Here is a 23808-nt window from a genome sequence, read left to right on the forward strand (position 1 = left end):
AGTCGGCCGAAGCTCGCTGACACATGAAACTTGTTCTTAACATCAGTGACTAGTCGCCGGCGATTTTCAGGTCGCAGAGCTCGTTTCCAGCTCGCGCGTAGCTCGCCCGTAGCTCGTCCCTGTACGGCCGAGAGTCGACCGATATTCGGGCGTACATCCCACGAGTCTCGGCCGTTCTTTGTCTTCGAAAATCGGGCGATGGTCGCTGAATACGGTCGACCCTTGCGCGAGCTTCGCGAAATATTTGGGCGACCATCTTCCGTACCTCTCCCGACTTGCGCAAAGTTTTTTTAAATCGTGCGTGCTTCGAGCGAGCTTCGTGCCAGTGTCGGACGAAGGTTCTACGAGCCTCCGCCGAGCTCCTGTGAAGTCATTATTTATTCAGCACCTGTGACATTTATTTGAGATTGCAATGACAGTATGCTTTGTGAAGTTCGCAGGAGCAACGTCTCCACTGATTGTTAACGTTATGTTTACGAGAAAGGATAAAAATAGATAAAATAGTCCTTTTTGTACTTTTGTTAAATCAACATTTGTTAATAAACAAAAACACTTTTAATAATGATAAGGCTTTAACAATATTTAAGGCCAAATTCTTATTAGATTTTGAACCCAATTGATTGAACGCACATGAAAGACTTTCCTCTTGTTCCTTTAGGAGGTGTGTGGCCTTATTTTAGAAGATTGTATTATAAATTGACTTTTACACTTTATTTCTTATGGTGCCCACAAGAACGTCATGTGATAGAGAGATATTTCTTACTAGTTGAAGTTTATATTGCATGGGTCTTTTTACCTCTGTCTACCTTGATGTCATTGAATGGATAATAAACTTGTTTACCGGAAGATTCATACTACTTTAGACAGAAGTATAGAGGCCAAGTTTTAGAACAATATATCTTATTAGCTTTGTTCAGGTACACGTACACGTGTATACAAATATTTTGATATAACGAAAATCATTACGTTGTTGTACATTTTGGGTGAATGGTCGAGAGATCGTGCGAGCATCGATAGATCGTCGACCGTAACTCGGCCGTAACTCGTGTCGAGCAAGCTTCGGCCGACTCCCGTTTGGTTAAAGAAGGTGATCTTTATGTTAACCAGACGGTAGTGTAAATTTGTGGCTTTTGTGGTAGTATTTGAGTTGGATCTTTCACAGAATTCCTGTTCATATTACTATTCTATTCTGCCAGTCCGCTCCATCACTTTGCTAAAAATATTACGGCAGGTCAAACATAAAATTGGCCAGACTATTCATTTTTAGGTAGATACACTGTCCTTGCTTCATCTGCTTGCCATGTTATAGGGACTTCATTATCATAGATGTATTCCCAAGCGATCGCCCGAGCCTCGCACAATGTGACCGACGATTTTCAAGCCAAAAATACGCGCGATCGTCGGTCGATCTCAAAATCGGCCGATATTTCGGCGAGTGACAAATACGGCCGAAGCTCGTCGACAATGTGACACAGGCATAACCAGCCTATCGTTCAGTCACTTGATAAGTATGTAAGTAGTATTTTAGTAGATGGGATTGTTACATCATATTTGAAAGTTTTGATAACAGTATTTTCGTACAGGTTGCGACTGTCCGGGGCAGATATATATAGTAACAATGTTTTGCAGACAGTATTCATGAGTATCGCAAAACAAAATTAACTAGGAATGTACCCATACAGGTAACAATGCGTCAACCACAAATTTCAGTATAAATAATTGTTCTAATTATAAAAGCATACCCATTTTTTAGGTCATTGCAGCCTTCTTTCAGCCTCGCAAGTTTGCTGTCCAAGGATTCAAAAGTCGTCCCCAAAGCTCTGGAAAACGCATTCATTTCCTGAAATGCAGTCGCCATACCTCGTGCAGCCTCTGAAAGGACGCTGTTTGTAGTCCAACCACTATCCTCCTGACTGCCCTCCTATGTTTAGTGGTACGAATACAGACTGACAATGAAAAGTATGCTTTGTCTAAAAGAAATTCAGAAACAACAATTGTTTAAGTTTTATCGTATATTAAAAATCACTTTCTACCGTGTATACCATTTTAACAGAGGAAAACAAAAACAGAACAAAAGCACAGATTATTATTTATTCAGTTTGCCGTATATTGGGGGTTATACCGATATGAGTTGCGTGGCGGTGGTTAGTTCATCTTTGAGTTCGTCTGCATTTTCGATGATGCTGGACCAAAACGGCCTCTCATCTGCAAGCAAACAAACAGCTGTTTTTTTGACGTCCGAGCTCCCGCGATTTTTCTTACAACTATTCAGATCCTCAACATGGATATGAATAACAGTGAAAAAAAGGCCTCAGGTACGGAACTTATTCTCACCATTTCTGATGGAAGCATCCTTCAACACAGAGCGGGCCTCGATTATAACCTCCATGGCTTGTTGTATCCTATAACACCAATGAAATTTCAATGAAAGCAACCATATGCATATGCCTGGAACCCAGGGTTAACCAAATAAGCCTAAGACACCCACCCCCTCCCTGTATTTTGTGTATATAAACTTAGTACAAAGCGTAGCTGAAAAATTACGAATAGTATAATTGACTTACTTAAAAACAGCCTTCTCGACATCTTTCATTGCAGTCTTAGGGGACTGGAAATAGTTGCGACTTGTATCTGCTATGAGCCGGATTCCCTCGTTGATATGTCTGACTGCCATTGGGAGAGTAACAGCGGCAATATCTGTAGAAGCCTGGTAAAAATAGTTTTCTGATCTACATCATTGTGCTAATGGAAGATTTGAATTTTTGTCCCTCCTGACATTAATGCAATTAAATATTAGACTATTGGATAATGCAGCCCCGTCTCCAAAATATGCAAGCGAATGAAAAGTATAACTCCTGTGAAAATGCTGAAGTGCTGAAAATGCAATGTAGTTTGAATGTACGCACTTAAGACCTTCAAAACCAAATGCATGGTAAACAAGAATTCGGAGATCTCATACCTACATGAAAATATCTAGAGCCTTAAAGTTTGTAATTTCATTTGGTTTTCGGATTTTTCTCAAGGATCATGGAAATGTGATTACTACATGAGGCATAATCTTAATTATGCTTTTCTGGACTTAAATTACATATATTTCCTATGTGAAAGTTCTATCAGTTGGCAAGGTTTTGAACCAACATTTTTATATCAACAATGCGCGTGACTGGATGGGCATGGGACTAGGTAAAGGTAAAGGTAATGTAAATTACCTTTACATCAACATAATATATGGATAGTGACGTCACATTTCACGATCACACGTCACAAGTATGAAATGTCTATCATCCGCTTGTAACAAATCATAGCATTGTTGTACTAATTATGCACCAATTAGTTAATTTACGTAATTTGTCTTTGTTAATGTTAAAGGTGCCATAGATTACACATATTACATATAATGTACTAGGATGTTTTCTTTTTTTCCTCATTAATTATGTAAATTGAGTCATTATTTACATTATTCCCCTTGAATTGTGTAACTGTCTACACTTTTGACATGAAAATCGACCAGAAAATCTTATAACCTTATAGAAAGCCGAGTATTCACGAATAGCCTCGCTCGCAAGGTCGACCGACTTCCTCACGCTGGTAGCCACGGTCGCCACATTTGGGTCTGTCGCGAGTTGGGCATCGTCGATTATTCCTAAGGAGTTAAGAGCAGCTGCACGAGCAGAGCGTACAATCTGCAAGGTCGCCATTATGTTTTGGACAAGGTGGTTGAAAGTAGAGGTAACATTCGTAATGTACGTGTTCACAATCTCTTGTAGATTTTGTACTAAGTTCAGAAGCGTTACGAAGTAGCCAGTGATCCTATCAAAGAGGGCCGCCAGTTCTTTGGGGTCATCGTATCCAAATGCCTAGAGACAGCAGAGTAAAAAAACAATTCATTTGATAGTACAATACATGTAGATGTACAATAATGATATGTCACTTTGGTCATTACGGTGATTCCTCATGACGCATGGCCAATCATATACAATGGAAGATGTTTGGTCAAAATTATCGAAAAAGGCAGCTTACTTTATAATTGAAAACAATTATAAAAACATTTATAACAACTTATCAAATAAAAGTACGGAAACGTACATTTGCTACGTCATACATACGTACGCTGATGCTATCGATTTAACATTTCAAATATCAAAGCGTCACTGTTTATTACCCTTTACAAGTATACCTTATCTGTTACGAAAACAGTGGAAAGCACATTAGGTGCGGCTATGGGAGTTGGTGCATATAGTTCTCACATCAACACAGGTTGTGGTATCGGCCAAAAAATTTAAAAAAAATGTCATTTTAAATCAGGTACATGTATCATACAAAATGAAACTGTTAAATATGTATTTGGTGCTTATCATGGAAAAACCGACATGTGCTCCTTCGTTAAATCTGGGTTTTGTGCTCATATCACATGTATGGTTTACATAGTAAAGTTAGTACTTTCGTTCAACTCAATAAACTGATGCCCTCCTCGAATTCTCGGTCGCGCACCCGTCGACCTTCTTGGTGAGCAACAGTCTATTCTGTTTAACAAAAGTAAAAACTTAATTACGTAATGCATATGTCACAACAGAGATGAGCTTTCATGCTGATGTAAATGATTTACCCGGAGGATGTCGATGTCGTATGATATGCTCAGTTTTAGACACGCTCTGAGTCGGAAAAAGTCAAAGTTCAACCCAAGTATGCCGATATGTGCCTCTGACCAGACTTCGTCATGTATCCTTCCTGACACAAGAGCACCGTTACGACCTGTGAAGAAGTGCACGATATGAATTAATCAAAAAAGAAGAAATATAAGGCATCTAAGAGTTATTGAAAACATTGTGCATTCACTGTCGTTGAATACCCTGGTATGAATTAATTTTCATATTGTACTTTTTGTCATCAATGTTATTGTTGTTGCGTTTTAATTATATTGTCTTATTTTAGTTTATTCATTTGATAATAATTCACGTTGTAGTGGTTATCGAGTTTTTTTCTACTACCTTAATCCGTGTTAGATTCTTGAGTTTCTATTATTGTTACCATTAGTTATTATGTCTTTATTTTTTTGGGGTTGTGCTGTTTCCTCTATCCGGCCACATTGCCGAAGCTAAAATAGATAAATAAAATATTTATTTTGTCTATTTATTACTGTACATAACGTTAGAAAATGGATATACGGCAATTCATTCTGAAAATTGTTTCACAGGCCTTACCTGTCCTCAGTGTTGCGCCATTATTCAAAATTACGCCGGTGGATGAGCCGATAGCTGGAGACCCCAAGGAGACAACAAAAGCAAATTCAAGAAGAGGCATGTCAAAGTAAAAACCATCGTGGTAAACCGCTGCGCTTATGTCGTCTAGTGTAGTGAAGTCATCAACCACGACGCCGGCGATGCCTGGGATCCCGTAAAAGTCCCTCTTCCGCCTGGATACGATGCCCTCCTTGGTAGCATTCACCTCCCTTTTATGAACAAATAACATGAAAAGCTGGTAGGTATTGTTTTAAAAGGATACATCAATGTGCAGAGATATAAATCAGAGCAACGCAAGTGGCCAATAACATATATAAGAATCAGGGATATTTTCTATCCAGCTGCAATCTACCATACAAAATCTGCATTTCTGTTTTTGTATCACAATAGATGGTACATCTGCCCTACTGCGTTCCACAACAGCTAACTATATCGCACTGAATGACCTGTCTATGTATCGTACCTAGCCTTTTAACATCTAATTATTCTGTAATCTACTGAGGGTGCCTCTACTGTACTTTGCACACATACACCAGATTCCTGTTCAGTTCATCCTCAAACGAGGTGCCAACCAGCACGCCCCTCTAAGTACATCTGTCGCGCATGACGGGCTGCAGTTTATTAGTTTTATATAGCCAGAAGACGCCTACCGATTATTAGGCTCCGTTTCTCATTGGTTGTCGTTCCTCGTTCGCTACGCTCACTCGGTGGTTTTTTTGTTGGCCATCGCCTTGCTATATACACCTTGAGGCGAGGTATTAATCTTTTATCTTTAGAGTTTTTCTGCTGTGGCACTCACAGCTGTATATTAAGTTTATTTGTTTGCTTTCCGTGGCACATGCATTACGCGTGTAGAATCTTCCAGCTTGCTTCTACATTTGTCTCTCCCTCTATATTTGTTCTATAATGTCATGGCGCATTCTAGGTTTGTAGTTTTACAAGTCACGTTTATGTACATGTAGGTGATTGTATCGGCTATCATGACGGCACACACTGCATAGCTTAAACACTCTTTATCAAATCCATACTGTCGCAGCATATTCCAGGCTTAGTCTTACTAGACACGTGCATGCTGGTGATTTTACTGGCTACTGTGAAGACATTTTTAATCACTAATCTAGAATATGAACACACAAACCAACAAATAAACTGCCGTTTTCGTTTTCAGTGAAAATAAAGCTATCCTCCAGGAGATGGAGGTCAAAAGCTATTTGGGTACTTTAATCAATCCAAAACAGACATAAATGAAACATGTAAACCGTCATAAATGGATTCTATTTTTGTGTTACCGATAGCTGTACCCTCCGCAAATCATATTTACGAGTAGATATTACATGGGAAAATACAATAAACAAGATGTGTGCGTCTACCTTGTCTTTTGCAGATAAATGTCAGCAAGTTCTTTTGCTTTGGGATGAGTCCGGAACTCTAGCTTGGCAGCTCGCTGGATGTCCTCGTCGTCGTCAGTTGAAAGGGAAAGTAGCTTGTAGGCAGCCTGAGTAACAACAAGCGGCTTCTAGTCAGTATCTTCTGAGTAATAGCAAAACACACGTGTACAGCCACAAAGACACACACAGGAACAAACGCACACACGCAAATATATACAAATCGACAATATCAAAGGCACACACACACACACACACACACACACGCGCGCGCGCGCGCGCGCATGAATATATACTCATAGACACGAAAGCGTGAACACACACAAACACGCACAAACACGCACATACACACAAAACACACACACACACAAATTGAAAGTTCAAGAATACCTTCATGTTATGAAAACCACCTAGCGCAGCAATGGCGTGTCTGCGGAGTACATGTGGGGCCTCTGTGGTGTTGAGGTACGACAAAACGTGATGATAGGACTCCTCACATCCGGCATTACCGAGAGCTCCGAGGAGGTTCGCCTTGTATCTGTCATGGACCTTAGTTTCTTCTGCTGACATTGCAGAACGACGGCTTCTGTGGGTCCACGGATCTACAGGAACGGATGATACAAGTTGGCGGTTTGCATATAACAACGAGCTTGGTGTCTTTGACCATACAGTAAGAATAAGGCACACGCATTTGTGCAATTTACTTTGTCTGCCTATGGTTGGCATGGTGAAATATTTGCTTCCGTACAGCGTCTTTAGAATGAGTAACATTTGTGAATTCAATGGAACTTCATTCCTACCTTCTTTAGATATTTACTAAAAATCTTTTATTAAAAATTATGAGAATAGGTCGATGTGCAGATGTACGTACCAAAAACCTCCAGGTGCTCCTCCAGCTTTCTCACGATGACATCTGAACGCTTATCATCCTTCTCTTTCAACAGCTTGGCAATGACTCCAAGAACAAGGAAACCCTGGGATCTTAATTTGTGATCTTCCTGTGGGTCTATTGGGTGGGAATATCAAAGTCAATACACAACATTGCATTCGTTGGCTGTGGTTTATTATATAGATATATGTCAGGTGAAGACTCTGATATGGTAGGATATATGATTCTACCTGTAGAGATCCCGATCCGAGTCTGTCCCTGTACCAACTGCAATCCATGCGCGTAGTATCATAGATTAGATCATACACGTAATTGACCTAAGGCCACACCAAGTAAATTTTATGGATGACGTCCGCGCGCGCATTGATTTTGGCCTGTTCCTAGAAAAAAAAAACAAGAAATTCTGCTTCCTGTAACTATGACCAAAGAGTCACGACAGTGCCACAAATCGTCAGATTGACATGAAACCCGTAACGCGAGAACAGGACAGGACGACAACTGCTGTTCCACCTGATTTATTGCTGTTTTGATGATGAATAAAAGACTTCTTGCTTGTTACACTGTGTCACCACATTCAATTTGTGTCCTAACATTTGTCGTCTCTTAGTATATTTCTAATCTAGGCATCTTGTTTTTTAGGGCCCTTCTTGTTTTTTTTTCGCCCTCTCGCATTAGATGTAGGGTCTCCAAAGGACGTCATCCATAAAATTTACTTGGTGTGGCCTAATCTATATTTTGTTAAAGACCCATATTTATGTCGAAGGGGAGATTGGGATCCAAGGTAATCTTGAAAAGTCATAGGGGAGATTGGAATTACTATCTCCCCAGGACAATTCCAGATTGCCGTAGATTTAATTCTCCCTTGTAAGGTATATATGGGTTGCACGTACATAGTGAAATAGCGGGTCCCGTATATGTATGTTTGGGAGTATTTCCCACGTGCGGAAGTAACATTTATTTGATTATACTCTGGGCCTTGCTACTGTTTGAGCCGCACCCTTTTGCTACGCCCTACATACGGTACCTGGAGCGATTTTGCCAGCTGGGCCAAAACCGACAACAGCGTTGAAGAAGTCAGGTTTAATGACCTGATTATAACAACACGAAAAATAATTACGTAATAAAGTTCAGGAGGACAATCAATCAGTTCAAATCGGTATCTATTAGTTCACTTACATATGTCAATCCATACCTTTGGAAAAGAGCTCGCCATCAAAACATCGCCTCACTAGTAAGTCTGTGATGATCTACACAAGAAAAAAACGGCAGCATTTTATACAGGTAGGAAATGTTCAACAATTGCTGCAAATCATTAAAAAATGTCTAGCTGCCAGTCAAGATCAGCCGTATCTTTACCTGCGGAGGTGGATGTTGAAGAACTGCAACATGGATTAAAACCTTCTGGACCAGCTCAAAAACAGGTTCCGGGGACAGGAAGACAGTTTCTGTGAGAATCCTGAGGGAGTCGTTGGTAGCAAGTGCGCCGAAGCTATCAACAATCGCCTCTCTGTTCTCTATGTCTGACGTCTCGTTGATATTTGGGCGGATGTAGATGTTCGCAACTTGTTGTAGATCCTCACTGGACAGAAGGGCGAGTGAGTCCACTATGTGTCTGTAACATGCAGCCCTTTGGCTCGACGCTGTGAAAGAAAACGAGATTTCTGCTTTGATGCTTTTTGTGCCAATGCTAATTTCCGCGTCTAGTAAAGGTTTTTTTAGAATAAGCCTCATTGATCTGTGTTCGAATCTACGCTTTTTTTGCATTTCAAATGCTATGTTACGAAATAAACATTTAAAGCAACATTGTATGTAACCGTGCAACAAGTCGTGAATGCAACAACGGGTCATTCTGCCTGCTAGATTTGCCGTTTTGCAACATGTCGCTAGATGGCGTAGTTGATACGTGATCCTGGTGCTATTTCGCCACATGTCGCTGTTCAATGTTCAAACTGCCAGTTCCCAAACTCAAAATACATGTACATCTCCCTAGCCTTTTTGTGTCTACGTACAGCATCATGTCAAAGTAGATGTAGAGGAACATATCTATAACCATTTCCAAGCACATGTAGGGTGGTAAATGTAAGAGTTCTCTCCAAGCAGATATTGGTGGCATCTATGATCTAACTATTGAGTCAACAACTCAAACATACCTAGAAAGTTATTTCCAAGCAGATGCAGGGTTGCATATGTAAGATGTACAACATATCACACTGATAGCGTGCCGAAATGCCAGCTTTTTCCAAAAGCACTTGTTACTAATATCTTTATTTTTTTATGCCACCGCACATTTCCTATCGAAATGTTGCATATTATACGTTGTCCAAGGACGTATGGTATGCTCAGATTTCGTATTGACCAGTTAAGATATATGGCAACGACCGTTTCAAATTGTGCGACTGGGTTATTGGTGAACAGATAAAAAACCTTCATCAATTTTTGGAAAACATCCTCCTCATTGACTAATATTGCTTTTGTATATTCTTAGCCATTCATTACTTTACTATATTTACGGGAATCTCAGCCGTCAAATAACACCGGTCCCAATTACATTGATCATGACATTTATGTGCATTTTTTCATATATTTCGTCCATTACATTTCCGCAAAATTAACTGCCAACTTACATTTTGGTTGTACAGTTCTCATACAGGTCAGGTTCCCAGCAATCCAATCTTTCATCACGTCATACGCCATGCGTGGCCCTGGTAGCTATGTTAAACAGAAGTTTTTTATACGGGGCTTTTACATGGCATTATAACACTAAGCAAAAAAAAAAGAATAAAGATAAAAATGGAAGACATTAACCTTCGTAATAATAAACAACATTAAACATATGGATGTTAGGCTAATTTTCTAGAATTTAATAATCATCGTTATGTAAAATGAATGACTATGAACGCCCTTTTTATCCTTTGATTGAATTTTATTGAATTATTCATTTTTTGTTCAGTTAACGCTTATATTTATAATCATGAAGCCTTGGAAAGGGGATATAACCGATGGAATTAATCTGTATCACAAACTCACAAACAACTAAACCATCTGGTAAAAAAAGATTAATATGCAAACAGATTGACCGAACCTGATGGAGAGTGAGGGTGTCCTGCACTAAAGTTCTAGGCTGTGACATTCTCCTCGTGGATTTCTGAATACCCAGAAACTTCATGGAGGATTTTGACGAGGCATCCATGTCAGGAAGATCTGTAATGAAAAGGAGCTGCGCCTAAGACATCTGCACAGGTAAAAACAGCGTTGATATCTTTCCTTTATCAAATTGAATATAAGTGCGGACTCAACAGTTCAAAATCAAGAACACACTATAATATCAGTAGATGATGTAGCTCAGTAGTCGCGTCGTGGATGAATTTTCGCCCTCTCACAAAAAAGTTATATGACCAATGTGTTGTATTGAACTTGAAGCGTATTGTATTGATTTTCTTTAAAAAATTATGCCTTTCTGGCTGTGTATTGAAAAGAAGATTCATTTGTTACACTGTACCGGTTTGTTCCTTGGAGTCGAAGGTAACATCGTCCAAGCCTGATTTTGCCTCGAACCTTAAATAGATATAGAATATAGTCAGTTGTTAAAATATAGCATGTTTTAATAGATGTGCTGACCAATTATTTGTGTTCACGAAAGTTATTAAAGGAGTACTAACCTCCGGAAGGGGGTGCTATATTTCGACAGGCATTTATTTTTGGAAGTGAAAAATGCATATTATTTTACAGTATACAATTAAATGCCCATTTTGCGCGCAAGTCTTAAAACGCATCGAATCCAGGACAAACTCTCCAAATACCCTCAAAACTATCCCAGAATACACCACGCTACCCCATTGGTGTCTATGTTTAAACAAAAAGTTACGTTACAGACCTCATTTCGGGGGCGATAAGAAAAATTCGTACCGTTTTGTGTTCTTTGATATCCTACCAACAATTGTCCTTCTTGGTGTCCTTATCGCCCCTCATTTATGCCGCAAATATTGACGATGAAAAAGTCGGCGTAATCTAGTTATCCTGTCCATAAGAGGTGCAATCTAATTATCTGTTCAAGTAATACTTACATGCAAATAAGTTGAGAAAATCAAAACACGCAGGATGAAACTGTCTCCCACTGTATTCGACATCCATATCCTGATATTATAATATCCAAGCCACAGGTCAAGCAAAGTAAAGCAAGTAATTTCTCAATAATCAGCTTGTTAGTGTGCTTGTCTCCTATTTTCGCCGAAAAATGTGTATGTTGACCTGAAGCGTATGAGTATTGCGTAAGCCAGAGTTCCCGGATGTATCAATTGTGGTTCAGCATGGGGGAAAATTATATTAATAGCACTTTACAAACATGCGCCGCGCAAGTCGTACAAGCGAAATTATGTAAAAAGTCGGCTAGTTATGTATTCATTGCAGCATGATGTATCGGAAAATAGCACTTCCTTCTGGAGGTTAGTACTCCTTTAAGTGTACCTTGATGTTACCTCATTTTTTCAACTACCTACAACCAGACCTTCTGACTGACAGGGGGTTTGGGAAGTTGTTGTCCAAATTCTACTGAAGGGGGTCACAAACACCTGAAACTATAGTTCCACGATCTCTAGATCTTACCTTTGCCGAATGACGTTAATCTTTAGTTAGCGTCTGACAAATTAAGGCATCCATGTTTACCTCTAATCGCTCAAATACGATCCAAACTGGAGTGTATTAATGACGCTCTGCACCAAATGGCAATCTTAACGAAAAATGATATTCCAGCTTTTCTGGCCCGCCACAAAAACCAGAAACAATAAAGGGTTCATGCCCCGACCCGAGGTGTATATGGTGAGATAATCCCTAGTCGCATGTGATAACCACCAAATAAAAAACCGAGTGAAAAGAGGTGGTTTATGAGGTGGTTATCGCACCCGACCAGTGATTATCTCACCATATACACCGAGGATAAGGCATGTTTAGTATTTTTCTGTTAAAATTTAGTATATACCTTTAATTGAGCTGTATTTTCAAAACAAATATTGATTAAGATAAATTATGATACGACTTTTAACAAATACTACAAGTCTTAACACTACTGTTAGTGTCCTATATATCCCCGTATAATGGTACGGTCCAAATATCTGCAAATAACTGCCCACCAATCGGAAATTGAGCCTTCTGATTGGTCGACGGCTGTTTGCTACATGATAATACCTTTTAACCCGGAGGTACTAATACAATAGTTAATTTGCAAGCAACTTACCCTGGGGCGGCTTCCTTTGGTGCAGCAACACTTTCCGTAACGCTAATGGTGTGAGGGACACCCGTGTCGTGGTTATAAACAATGTCCTGTGGAAGACCAAAGCTTCTTGTAGTACAGTAAAATCATGAATTGGCAAAATTTACATTAAATTGAAATAGAGTTGGGTCAATTCAATTTATGACTCATTTTACAGCTCTAAATGTGACTGTGCAGTTGTCATGCATTTGGGTTTACGGTATAAGCTTCAGACTCCTGGCCGAAGGTAAAGGATGGCGAAAGGAATTTACAATGATGTAGATGTAGTATGTATTTAATAAGAAAATTAGCTTGTTTTTGTTTACCTTTTTGTGGGTCGCTTTTGCGTTTGGAATCACATGCCCGTACTTTTCTTTTTTGAACACGGTGTGGTCACCCTTCCTTTCCGCGCTGTACCCGGCCCTGTGTTGACCTACACGGTAGTAAAGCGTTAATTTTCCACTCCTGCCTAAATGGTGGGAAAAAGGTTTATATGCTGTGCAGCGTTTAATGTTGCTGCATTGTTGTGCTTATTGTAGGTGCACCGGACCAACACAGTCAAGTAGGTGTAAAAAGATTTATTATTACTACTTTGTTTATTCCCTTCTTTAAAAAATTCAAAACAATTAACATTACATCATCTGACAATGGTAAAGTTTGCCATAAGCTTGCAAATGTAAAAAGTGTTCAGAAAAGAAATAATTAGGAACTTTCAGCTCGGTCAATACCTTCTCTATATTCAATTTAATAGCATGTCTTTGTCCATAAATAAATAAATAAACTGTACCTTCGTAACCCTTCTCATCAACTTCGTATCTCCATTTTTTCCCAGTTGAACCCTAAAGAACGACAGAAAATGATGTCTGAGGTTGACACGTATTTTCGCGTTTTTCGTTGGGTTTTTGGTCAACGTTGCATCAGAATTTTGCCTGTTGCAGATGATATTTTTTCCGACATAACATTTGGAAACTACTGTCGAAATGCTAACCTTATATGTGCGAATACGACCTTATGTGAGACATTCTGCCGAAATGCTATGCACAATACATTACGGGTTTCGCGCAGGTGCAGTACGTTCTGCCGACGTGATTGCCGCGATTACATTCGATACGGGTGTTCCGGCCCGTGTGATAAATATAGAATACAACACAGTGTATTCCGTATCACCCGAGGTATCAGCCCGACCGCGCGTCGGATCGCCCGACGGCCGAAGGCCGGAGGGAGATCCGATCCGCGGGAGGGCTGGGACTGAGGGTGATGCGGAATACACCGTGTTGTATTTTATTTACATGTATGTCATACCCACCCAAGAAAACGCACCTTTTAATGCGAAATGAGCGAAAATCTGGTGTCCCTAAACCCAAAAAATGCGACAACATCAATTCCAACGTCCGAATTTTGTATTCGAATTTCGAAATCGGTGCACGCGGTTAGCCGAAACGCGTTCGAATCGTTCCACGGAACATTTGGAAGGGCCGGGCCGTACGCGTAAAGAACCCCCGGGCCGTACCGCTAGTTATCACACGGGCCGGAACACCCATATCGAACGTAATCGCGGCCCAGGTAGGACATAACTAGCGGTACGGCCCGGGGTTATTAACGCGCACGGCCCGGGCCTACAAATATTCCATAGAACTATTAACGTGCGCGCTTTCGAAAATTTGAATACAGAATACGGATGTTGGAATTGATGTTGTTAATTTTTTTTTTGTTTAGGGACACCAAATTTTCTCTCATTTCGCATTCAAATGCGTGTTTTCTCGGGTGGATATTACATAAATACAATACAACACGGTGTATTCTGCATCACCCTCGGTCCCAGCCCTCCCGCGGATCGGATCCTCCTTCGGCCTTCGGTCGTCAGGCGATCCGACGCGCGGTCGGGCTGGTACCTCGGGCGATGCGGATCCGGAATACACCGTGTTGTATTCTATATATATACAACCATTATCACATATGTAGCGTGTGTAGTCCAGTGGTTAGCGATCCTGCCTTGAACTAAGAGGTTGCGAGTTTTATTATTATTATTATTATTCAGGTGACGATACAATACAGACATAGTGGGGCGTACTCAAGTTTACAAAATTTATCTTAGCGCCACAACTAAACAAATACAGTGTAGATAAAAATGAATAAAAAAACATAACAAGGAAGTAATGATTAGGATACAAACTTAGAAACATGGTAAGCTTAGAAACTAATACTAACAAGGTGTGTTGGAATACAAATTTATGTATAGGCAGATAACACAGTAAGATGGATCTTTTAAAAGCGCAAAAAAAAAAAACCGAAACCCCTAACCCATGACGAAGTGACATGTTCGGCATACAGCAAGATTGAAAATTTGAGGAAAATCAGGACTATATCGTTCAGTGGTTGCGAGTTCGAATCCCGACTGATGTCGCTCACCCGACATGCACGCTACTGTTTAGGGTCGCAGTCCTTAGGACGGGACGTTAAACGTGGTCCACTGTTCACTGCGCTTGTCGAAAAGAGCTAGGGGAATTTCCCCGGTACAATGAACCTGTAAATACTGTACATAGCATCTGTCTTCTCTGTCATGACCAGTGGAAGATTAGCTCTTCAATGAGCTAAACTGGTTCGAGATCACTTTCACTTTTTCACTTTCTAATCATCACAACTATCCACAATCTAAGAAAGAAAAGTCCAGAGTAAAGTTATTTTTTAGATACCAACTTCTGATCCGTCATGCAGGCGAGCGGATAGGGTTCCCAGAATCCCCTTCTTCATAGCAAGAACTTCTTTGTCCTCGTCTGGCGGGTAGAAGATCGAGATGACTTCTCCGTGTGGCGTCATGATGAATGATAACCTGGGCATTTTGAACAACAGAGTTCGTGAAGATAAAAGCAAGCTAAATTTTAAGATTCCTGTTTTTCATATAGGTAGGTATTGATGCCTTGGATTTCAGGGAATGACAAATGAAACATAAAATCGGTTGGATGTTTGGGGGATGCAAATATCTCACCATTTGGAGAAGTCCCACTTGCCCCCGTACATTGGTGATCCTGTAAGGAATAACATTCTGTTGAACGATAACGATATGTCCTATAAAGACCGTATATTTTCGCATTTCGGCGTAGCATTTGGAGTAGCAGAGTAACATCCTAACGGCGGGCGAACCATGCGGTCATGCATCCATCCGTACTTTTTATGTCCGAGTACTTTTTATTAAGACGACAAGGGCCCAAGACTTTTTATTATCATGGCGTTAACCTTCCAGATCATAGTAGCGTTGTCAAAAAAAGAAATTTGATCATGTTTATAAATGCAGTCATCGAGTAAATGAAGTAAACACGTAAATGATGTTAGTAACCTGAAGAGGTTCACCAATGCCGGTAGATGGCGTTGTAAGCACACAAGACATTTAAGAATGCATGGCTCGAAATATCAAAGTGCAATGTGCAAAATGCGTGTGATTTTAAAGATTTGCAGGTAAGAATATTTCGACTTTGAAAGTTTAAACCTATTAAATACCGATATAGATATATACGATGTTTGTAAAGCCTATCCCCGACGTTTCATGCTGTGTCGGCATCGCTTAGTGCGCACGGCAGCCATATTGTTTGCCAAATAAACATCATAGGAACGAGTTGCTCTCGTCCCCGGGTTAAGTCATCTGACACAAGGGCCTTATGAAGGTGAAATATGAAAATATGAAACTTGCTGTCTATTTGCCCATTTTTGATGAAATTAAAGTATTCGATTTTCCATGGCCAGCACTCAGGAAACTGCAATATCTGCTTTGTTTAACGAAGCATTAAGAAATGATCAATTTTAAACTTTTCCATAAGACTACAGACCTCTACCACGACATCTGTGGCTTACGCTTTAAGACTGTTGGTACATTTTGGTCTCTCATTCGTAATATATAACTCCTAAATTTTAAGACCAGACACGCAGTAAAACAGTTGAAAATCAACTTCGTTATATCCTCGCCCCCCTGTTTGGTAGAACTCAGCATCACCTCAAGAACAGTGTAGAGTTGATGGAGAAGATGTCTCAGATCACCTTGGACGAGGACGAGAGCCTTGTGTCCTTTGACGTTACTGCACTCTTTCGAGGAAAGTCTCATACTCATCCAGGGGAGACTCGTCAATGACTCCTCCCTGACGGGCCGTACCAAATTGTCTCATCAAAAGATAACGGAGCTACTCCGCCTGTGTCTCACAACAACATACTTCAAGTACGAAGGGGGGTTCTACGCACAGGTAGAGCGCTGCCATGGGCTCACCTGTGAGTCCTATTGTCGCCAACCTTTTCATGGAGTGGTTTGAGACACATGCCGGCCTGGCCACCTTCACCGAGTCTGAAACTTTGGGTCCGGTACGTGGACGATGCGGGTGCCGTGATAAGGACTAGACACATAGAGACATTCCACAGACGCCATTCACCTGAGGTAAATCAGGCCCTACCTATGTTGGACACTCTGATATCTAGAAAGGAGGATGGTAGTATGAAGTTTGATGTTTACCGCAAGCCAACCCATAAAGACCAGTACCTATTGTTTGACAGTCACCAACCTATGGAATACAAAACGGTCAAGCTGCACCCAAACGACAAACCCTGGATATCTCCATGTATAAAACAGCTCATTACATAGCGGCAGAGGAGCTTTCAATCCGGGTGCTCGACAACACTGACGAAGTTCTACAGAAACAAAGTAGCACGGGAAATCAGGAAAGCAAGAAAAAAAAAACAGTTCTACAACGTCAACGTTGACAACCACCTTAACAGCAACCCCAAATCCTGGCACCACAAGATCAAGGTCATGTGCAACACGACTAAGAAAGCCTGCCATATCCAAGTACCAGGTATTGACCACAACAACTACAGTGCCATAGCAAACGCGATCAATGTCAAGATCGCCAGTATATCACAGTCCCTCCCGCCATTGGACATGTCTATGCTTCCAACCTTCCTACCGGCACATCCTATTCCTACCATCCACGTGTGGGACGCATTCACAAAACTCAAATCCACGAACTGTAGCAAGAGCCCTGGACCTGACGGCGTCCCAGCCCTGATTCTGAAGGAATTTGCATGCGAGATCAGCGGGCCTTTCTGTGAACTGATGAACTTGTCCTTCAGAGAAGGAATCATCCCTCGCCAATAGACAGAAGCAAATGTTAATCCTCTTCCCAAAACCTCTCCACCTGATATAAACGAGTTAAGACCGATTTCTCTCACTGCACAGCTCGCTAAACACTGTGAACGTTTCGCCGCACACTGGATTATGCAGGACATATCCACCAACCTGGACCCCGGACAGTTCGGATGCAGAAAGAACAGATCGACCACTCATGCCCTGATCAGCATGCTTGACTTTCTCTACAGATCATCGTCAGTTCCTAACACCACCAGTACGCTCATTACAACTGACTTCTCTAAAGCGTTCGACTTGGTCGACCATACCACCGCAGTGAAGTGCCTGATTGATTTAGGAGTGCGACCATCCCTCCTACCATGGATCTGTAGTTTTATGTCCAACAGACGACAGCGTGTGCGCTACCATGGCCAAGTTTCGGACTGGCAACATCTGTCTTGTGGTGTAGCACAGGGAACCATCCTGGGTCCTATTATTTTCCTTGCATTGATCAACAGTGCACTCAGGGAGCTAAGCAACAGGTGGAAATATGTAGATGACATGAACCTCACCCAAGTCAGATTCCTCCACCAACAGTGTTCACTACAAACCTCCCTTGACAACCTTAGTACCTGGGTCAGAGAACACAAAATGAAGATGAACTCCCGAAAGTGCAAAGCACTCCACATGCTAGGACCCCACCCACTCCTGAACCACCCCTCATTGACGGACAGACACTTGAGACAGTTGTTCACATCAAAGTCCTGGGAGTGACAATACAAAGTGACCTCAAATGGGACATACAAGTAGACAACATGATCAGCGCCACAAACAGAAAACTGTTCCTGTTACGCCGACTGAAGAGGTTTGGAGTCACTACACAAGACCTCACAACAGTCTACATCGTGTACGTCAGACCCACTACGGAATACGCGGCACCGGTGTGGCACCCGGCCCTGACCTGTACACAGTCTGCAAGGCTAGAACGACAACAGAAACGAGCATGCAGAATCATCCTGGGCACACAGTTCACAGACTACACCTCAGCACTGTCTACACTGAACCTTGACCCCTTGGCAGAACGACGTACTCACCTATGCCTCACCTTCGCCAAGAAACTCCTCAACTCTGAATTCAGTGACTGGTTACCCCCATTCCGTAAACAGATGTCCGGCAGAAACACACGTAGTGCTAACAAACTGGACACTCCCATCTGTAGAACAACTCGCCACAAAAACTCTATGATACCTTACATGACAAACTTGCTGAACAAACACTTTAACTGACAATCTGTAAATACCGACGTGACCTCATGAATTGTATTATATATAGAAGACTATACAAGTTTTTTTCACACTTATATTTATTGATTTCAAACCGAATTTGATTCATTGTCTATTTTAACTCCTTAACGTTTTTAATCTATATCATTGTAAATGCCTGTCAATTCAGACTTATTGTCTGCAAGAAGGTGTGTGAATAAAGTTTCAAAGTTGAAAAAAATAGATGGGTGATATGAACAGCTAGACACAGGGCAGACATTATTACAGAAAAAGAAGACAATACACACGAGTATGAACACCTGAAGACTGTACTGTCGGTAGCAGGCTATACCAAATGGGCGTGGCAGACTCCGGGCACTCAGGAAACTTACCCCACGACCCCACACCCGCGTACCCGCACAGACACCAGACCCAAGGGCCATGTGACTCTACCTTACATTGCTGGCGTCTCCGAGGCCATCACTAGAAATATACGAAAAGCCGGGGTAGCAGTCCACAGCAGACCATTTTAAATTACGCCATTGAAACATGAAAAAAACTGATCGATGTCTCCTTCTTAACTTTGAACGTAACAACTATTTAAGTAACAAGTTTCAAACAACTATTAATAAAAGTAACAACTTTTAAACAACTATTAAAGTAACAACTATAAAAGTAACAACTTTAAAAGTAACAACTATTAAAGTAAACATTTTTATCATCTTAAAGTCAATTGCTGAAAACAAACTAAATTTACGGTAACAATACTTCCGCAAATTTTACTTCAATAACTTAACAAACCCTATAAAATAACGAACCTAGCCGAAATGCCAGCTTTTAAGAGCACTTGATTCTTTCTAACAAGAACGAAACGGACTCTTGTTTTTCCTCTTGATAATTTTGGTCTATTTTGGAGATCTTTGGGGTAGAAGGAACAGGTAGGATCGAAACCTTTCTAATTTGGTTAATTTTGTTTATTTTACCTTTATTGAGCGCAATAAAAGACCTGAGCGAGGAAGGTTTGCTTGCCAGAGTGGATAAATATAAAATCACGTCAGTCCCTTGTGACTCTCTGTTTTTTTTTTGTTTTTTTTTTATTCAGAAGCTCAATGAGAATTACAAATGAAAATACATGGACTAAGTGACTGCGAACTCAAGTTAGGTACAACTTATATTCTCGCAGCCACTTTTACAATGAAAGAAAAATATTTTACAAGACATTTAAAAATACATGAGACCTCGCGTGGGTAACAATCCTCCCATCCCAGAAAACACATACAGTTAGAATCTTTTTGTTTCTAATATATAATTTTGTACGGCTAACATTATTTTGCAGTTGGTGTCATACGAACAAAGGAAACTACCGCGAAGAACTGAATATTGTATGGAATTATCAGAAAGAGTGTTTAAATCAACAATATTACCAAGTATGCTTAAAAGCTTGCCAAAAAGGACTAAGCGCTGGTAGGTGTATATAGGGCAGTGCAATAAATAATGAGCAATCGTTTCATATGGACACCCGCAGCTACAGGATGGACTTGTAACAAGACCTCGGGTATAAAGACTGTGATTCAAGCTGCAGGTGCCCAGACGAAGTCGGGTAATGAGAATACAGGAATAACGAGAACCAAAGCTAAAATAGTTTAACTTTACAGGACGTACCGATTTGAAAAGATTTGAACGAAATTTTGGATACGAAAGAGTACGGATTTCTAAATTCAGGTTGTTCCATCCAGTGATGGAATATGGTATAAAAGACTTTCCAAAACGATTGGTAGAAAATTTGATGGTTCTCAGATTACTACTGTTTCTCAGATTGTAGATAGAAGTAGCAGTAATTGTACATGGAAGTAAATCTGAAAGATATTCCCGAGTACATCCGTTTACAATGTTATGAAATAGTAATAGGCGATGAATGTGTTGCCTTTCGGACAGAGTCTCCCAGCCGAGCTCTTGACAAATTAAAGAATATGAGGACCTTTTGTGGCACCAGGCACAACGAGGGAGCAATAATACTGAACTCTTTCTATGAGGTTTGATTCCTCGATTGTGCACCCGTGCCAGACAACGTCAGTATATTCCAACAATGAACGTATGAAAGACTTGTTAATTTTTTCCAATACATGGCGGGGTAATCTAAATTTCAAGGCCCTAAATAGGTTAACATTTTTGAAAGCTTTAGAAACAATACTGTCAATATGAAAATGCCAAGACATATTGGAACTAAGAATAATCCCAATATGCTTATGACAGGAAACTGATTTTATTACAGAATTATTAAGAAATAGTGGGGGGTGGGCTTGACGGACTTTTTTAGAAGTAAAACAAATTTCTTCAGTTTTTGTGGGATTTAATTCCATCAGCCACTTAGTAGACCATAAGAAGATTTTTTCCAGGTCCAAATTGAGAGAGACGGAAGCATGTAATGGGTTATCAACAACTTGAAGCAAAGAACTATCATCGGCAAAAGAAAAGGCTGAGAGACTAGTCCATCAACAATATCATTAACATATACAAGAAAAAGTAAGGGACCGAGAACAGACCCTTGGGGGACACCCGCAGGGACACAGCACCAATTAGATGACTGGCCATCGAGAACGACTCGCTGATGTCTCTTGTCAATATAACTGTATAACCAGTTAATCAGGGGCCCCTCGACGCCATTCATTTGCAATTTGAACACAAGGCCAGTATGCCATACCTTGTCAAAGGCCTTAGAAAAATCTAAAAAGACTGAACGAACCTCCTTTCCCGAATCCAAGGCTTCAAATATTAAATGAGTAAAATACACCAGCTGACGCACAGTCGAGTCGCCCCGTATGAAGCCAGATTGCAATCGGTAAAGGAGGTTGTTATACATAAAATAAATGTACAAATGTTTATAAACTATTTTTTCAAGGACTTTTGACAAGGATGGAAATAAGGAAACCGGGCGATAATTACACTTGTCCTGGGGATCCCCCTTTTTAAAAATAGGAATAACATTTGCAAATTTCCATATGTCAGGGAAAATTCCATGGCACAGAGAAAGATTAAACACATATGCTATCTTATCGGCAATTAAAGGTGTAATAACTTTAAGGAACTAATTATCGATATCATCATGGCCATGGGCCTTATAAATGTCTAAATTACCTACAAAAAGACAAATTCCTCAGCGGAGGTGGTAATTTCACACAAACGTTGGTCAGTTAGGAAAATGAAATGGTGGCAAAGAAGCATTTGAATCATCGATAGTGGACTGTGACACAAAATAACCATTAAAAATCTTTGCCCTTATCTGCTGAGTCTACTATTAAAGAAGCACCTTCTTTAAGAGGAGGAATTGTAGAAGTAACTTTCGGTTTATAAAAATATTTCACAATATGCCACCACTTTTTACCTAGAGTTGATGGTTCATCAAGTGAGTTAACAAGACGATTATAATATGAGGATTTACTATTAGATATAGCATTAGAAAGTCGATTACGTACTCTGCGGTAGGCAGCCCAATTAATAGGGGTATTGGAGAGTTTGGCAATTTTATGGAGTTTGTCACGCAATCTCATTGATTTACGAATATCGCGAGTTATCCAAGGTTTGTCCCTCGGTCTAACTACTATGGATTTACTAGGAACACACAGGTCTTTGGCCTCTAGGATCAATTGGGCTAGCTTTTCAGCAGAGTCCTCGACGGATAAACAAGAGAAAATGTCGCACCATTTAGGGTGTGAACAAAAGACAGATAGTTTATCCAAATCAATATTCCGGTAATCCCAAACAATACGTGAGTACGGTTTGGGGGAATACACAGAAAATAACATAGAGCAGACAGTCGGACTATGGTGGCATCCTGATAGGGGTGCCAATATCGCTGTAGTATCTACATAGTTAACAGCGTCCGTGAGTATCAAATCAATAAGAGAAGGATTCTGAGATAAATCACAAGTTGGCTCCTCAACAATTTGAGTAAGATTTAGAAATTGAGTGGTTTGAAATAGTTTGGCCCCGGCAGAAGTCGTTTGGTCCAGGTGCCACCACATTTCGTGTTTGGAATTGAAGTCCCCAACTATGACAATTGCATCTGGGTGAGAAGCTCTCGCCAGCTGAACCGAGTTAGAGAGGGAATCTGTAAAATCGTTTACTGTGGCGACTCTCTGTTGCGAACGGATTCTCAAGATGGAAATGCAGAGACTGAAGTACTAGAATTCTGGAGTCCTTTTAGTGTATGTAATAATAGCCTTCAATGGCTAAACCTAATAAGCCAGCAAGACCTTTATGGCCAGCAAGACACACAGGTACTGAATGGTAGATAACTCGGGCGTGCACATCCGGTGAGGTATGGTAGGTTTGAGATCCTCCCGCAAAAAATTGTAGATAGCTCACGCTAATGTCCTGCTAAAATTATGTTCCTCTTCTTGTACCTGATGACAACACTTGCAGTAAAGCACGTAGCTCTTACAAAAAGGGTAATGTAAAACAATACATGACAAGCCTACCATACTGGTGGTTCGCGACAAAGTTGACCGCCGCATGGCTCAGTTGCATCTGACAGAGCTGCCCTTCAGGTACAGGTTTCAACGGTGCAACGGTGACCTGGTATAGAGTCAATAGGTTCAGGTTTGGTATCAGTTTAATCCAATCAACTGGAATATACAAAGAAATGGCGACATAAAAAATGCTGAAAGTAACAAATACAATATA

At 40.6% G+C, this 23808-nt stretch overlaps 1 protein-coding gene across 1 annotated transcript in view; it reads right to left on the reverse strand.

Annotated features, from left to right (window-relative positions):
- Nucleotides 1-23808, reverse strand: part of LOC109476196 — a 76625-nt gene that overhangs the window by 38027 nt on the left and 14790 nt on the right. The window contains exons 2-22 of the mRNA XM_019777082.1: nucleotides 23604-23700; nucleotides 15746-15785; nucleotides 15457-15589; nucleotides 13547-13598; nucleotides 13086-13192; nucleotides 12745-12830; nucleotides 11014-11069; nucleotides 10597-10715; nucleotides 10139-10223; nucleotides 8871-9154; nucleotides 8707-8761; nucleotides 7497-7631; nucleotides 7016-7227; nucleotides 6611-6735; nucleotides 5202-5449; nucleotides 4607-4752; nucleotides 3525-3857; nucleotides 2565-2707; nucleotides 2335-2402; nucleotides 2123-2205; nucleotides 1743-1921 (exon numbers count right to left, since the gene is read on the reverse strand). Of these exons, the coding sequence (XP_019632641.1) occupies nucleotides 1743-1921; nucleotides 2123-2205; nucleotides 2335-2402; nucleotides 2565-2707; nucleotides 3525-3857; nucleotides 4607-4752; nucleotides 5202-5449; nucleotides 6611-6735; nucleotides 7016-7227; nucleotides 7497-7631; nucleotides 8707-8761; nucleotides 8871-9154; nucleotides 10139-10223; nucleotides 10597-10715; nucleotides 11014-11069; nucleotides 12745-12830; nucleotides 13086-13192; nucleotides 13547-13598; nucleotides 15457-15589; nucleotides 15746-15785; nucleotides 23604-23700 (2786 nt within the window). The remainder of the gene's footprint in view (nucleotides 1-1742; nucleotides 1922-2122; nucleotides 2206-2334; nucleotides 2403-2564; nucleotides 2708-3524; nucleotides 3858-4606; nucleotides 4753-5201; nucleotides 5450-6610; nucleotides 6736-7015; nucleotides 7228-7496; nucleotides 7632-8706; nucleotides 8762-8870; nucleotides 9155-10138; nucleotides 10224-10596; nucleotides 10716-11013; nucleotides 11070-12744; nucleotides 12831-13085; nucleotides 13193-13546; nucleotides 13599-15456; nucleotides 15590-15745; nucleotides 15786-23603; nucleotides 23701-23808) is intronic.

Source organism: Branchiostoma belcheri, unplaced genomic scaffold (assembly GCF_001625305.1).
Source record: "Branchiostoma belcheri isolate BF01 breed outbred unplaced genomic scaffold, Haploidv18h27 scaffold366, whole genome shotgun sequence".
Lineage (NCBI taxonomy): Eukaryota > Metazoa > Chordata > Leptocardii > Amphioxiformes > Branchiostomatidae > Branchiostoma > Branchiostoma belcheri.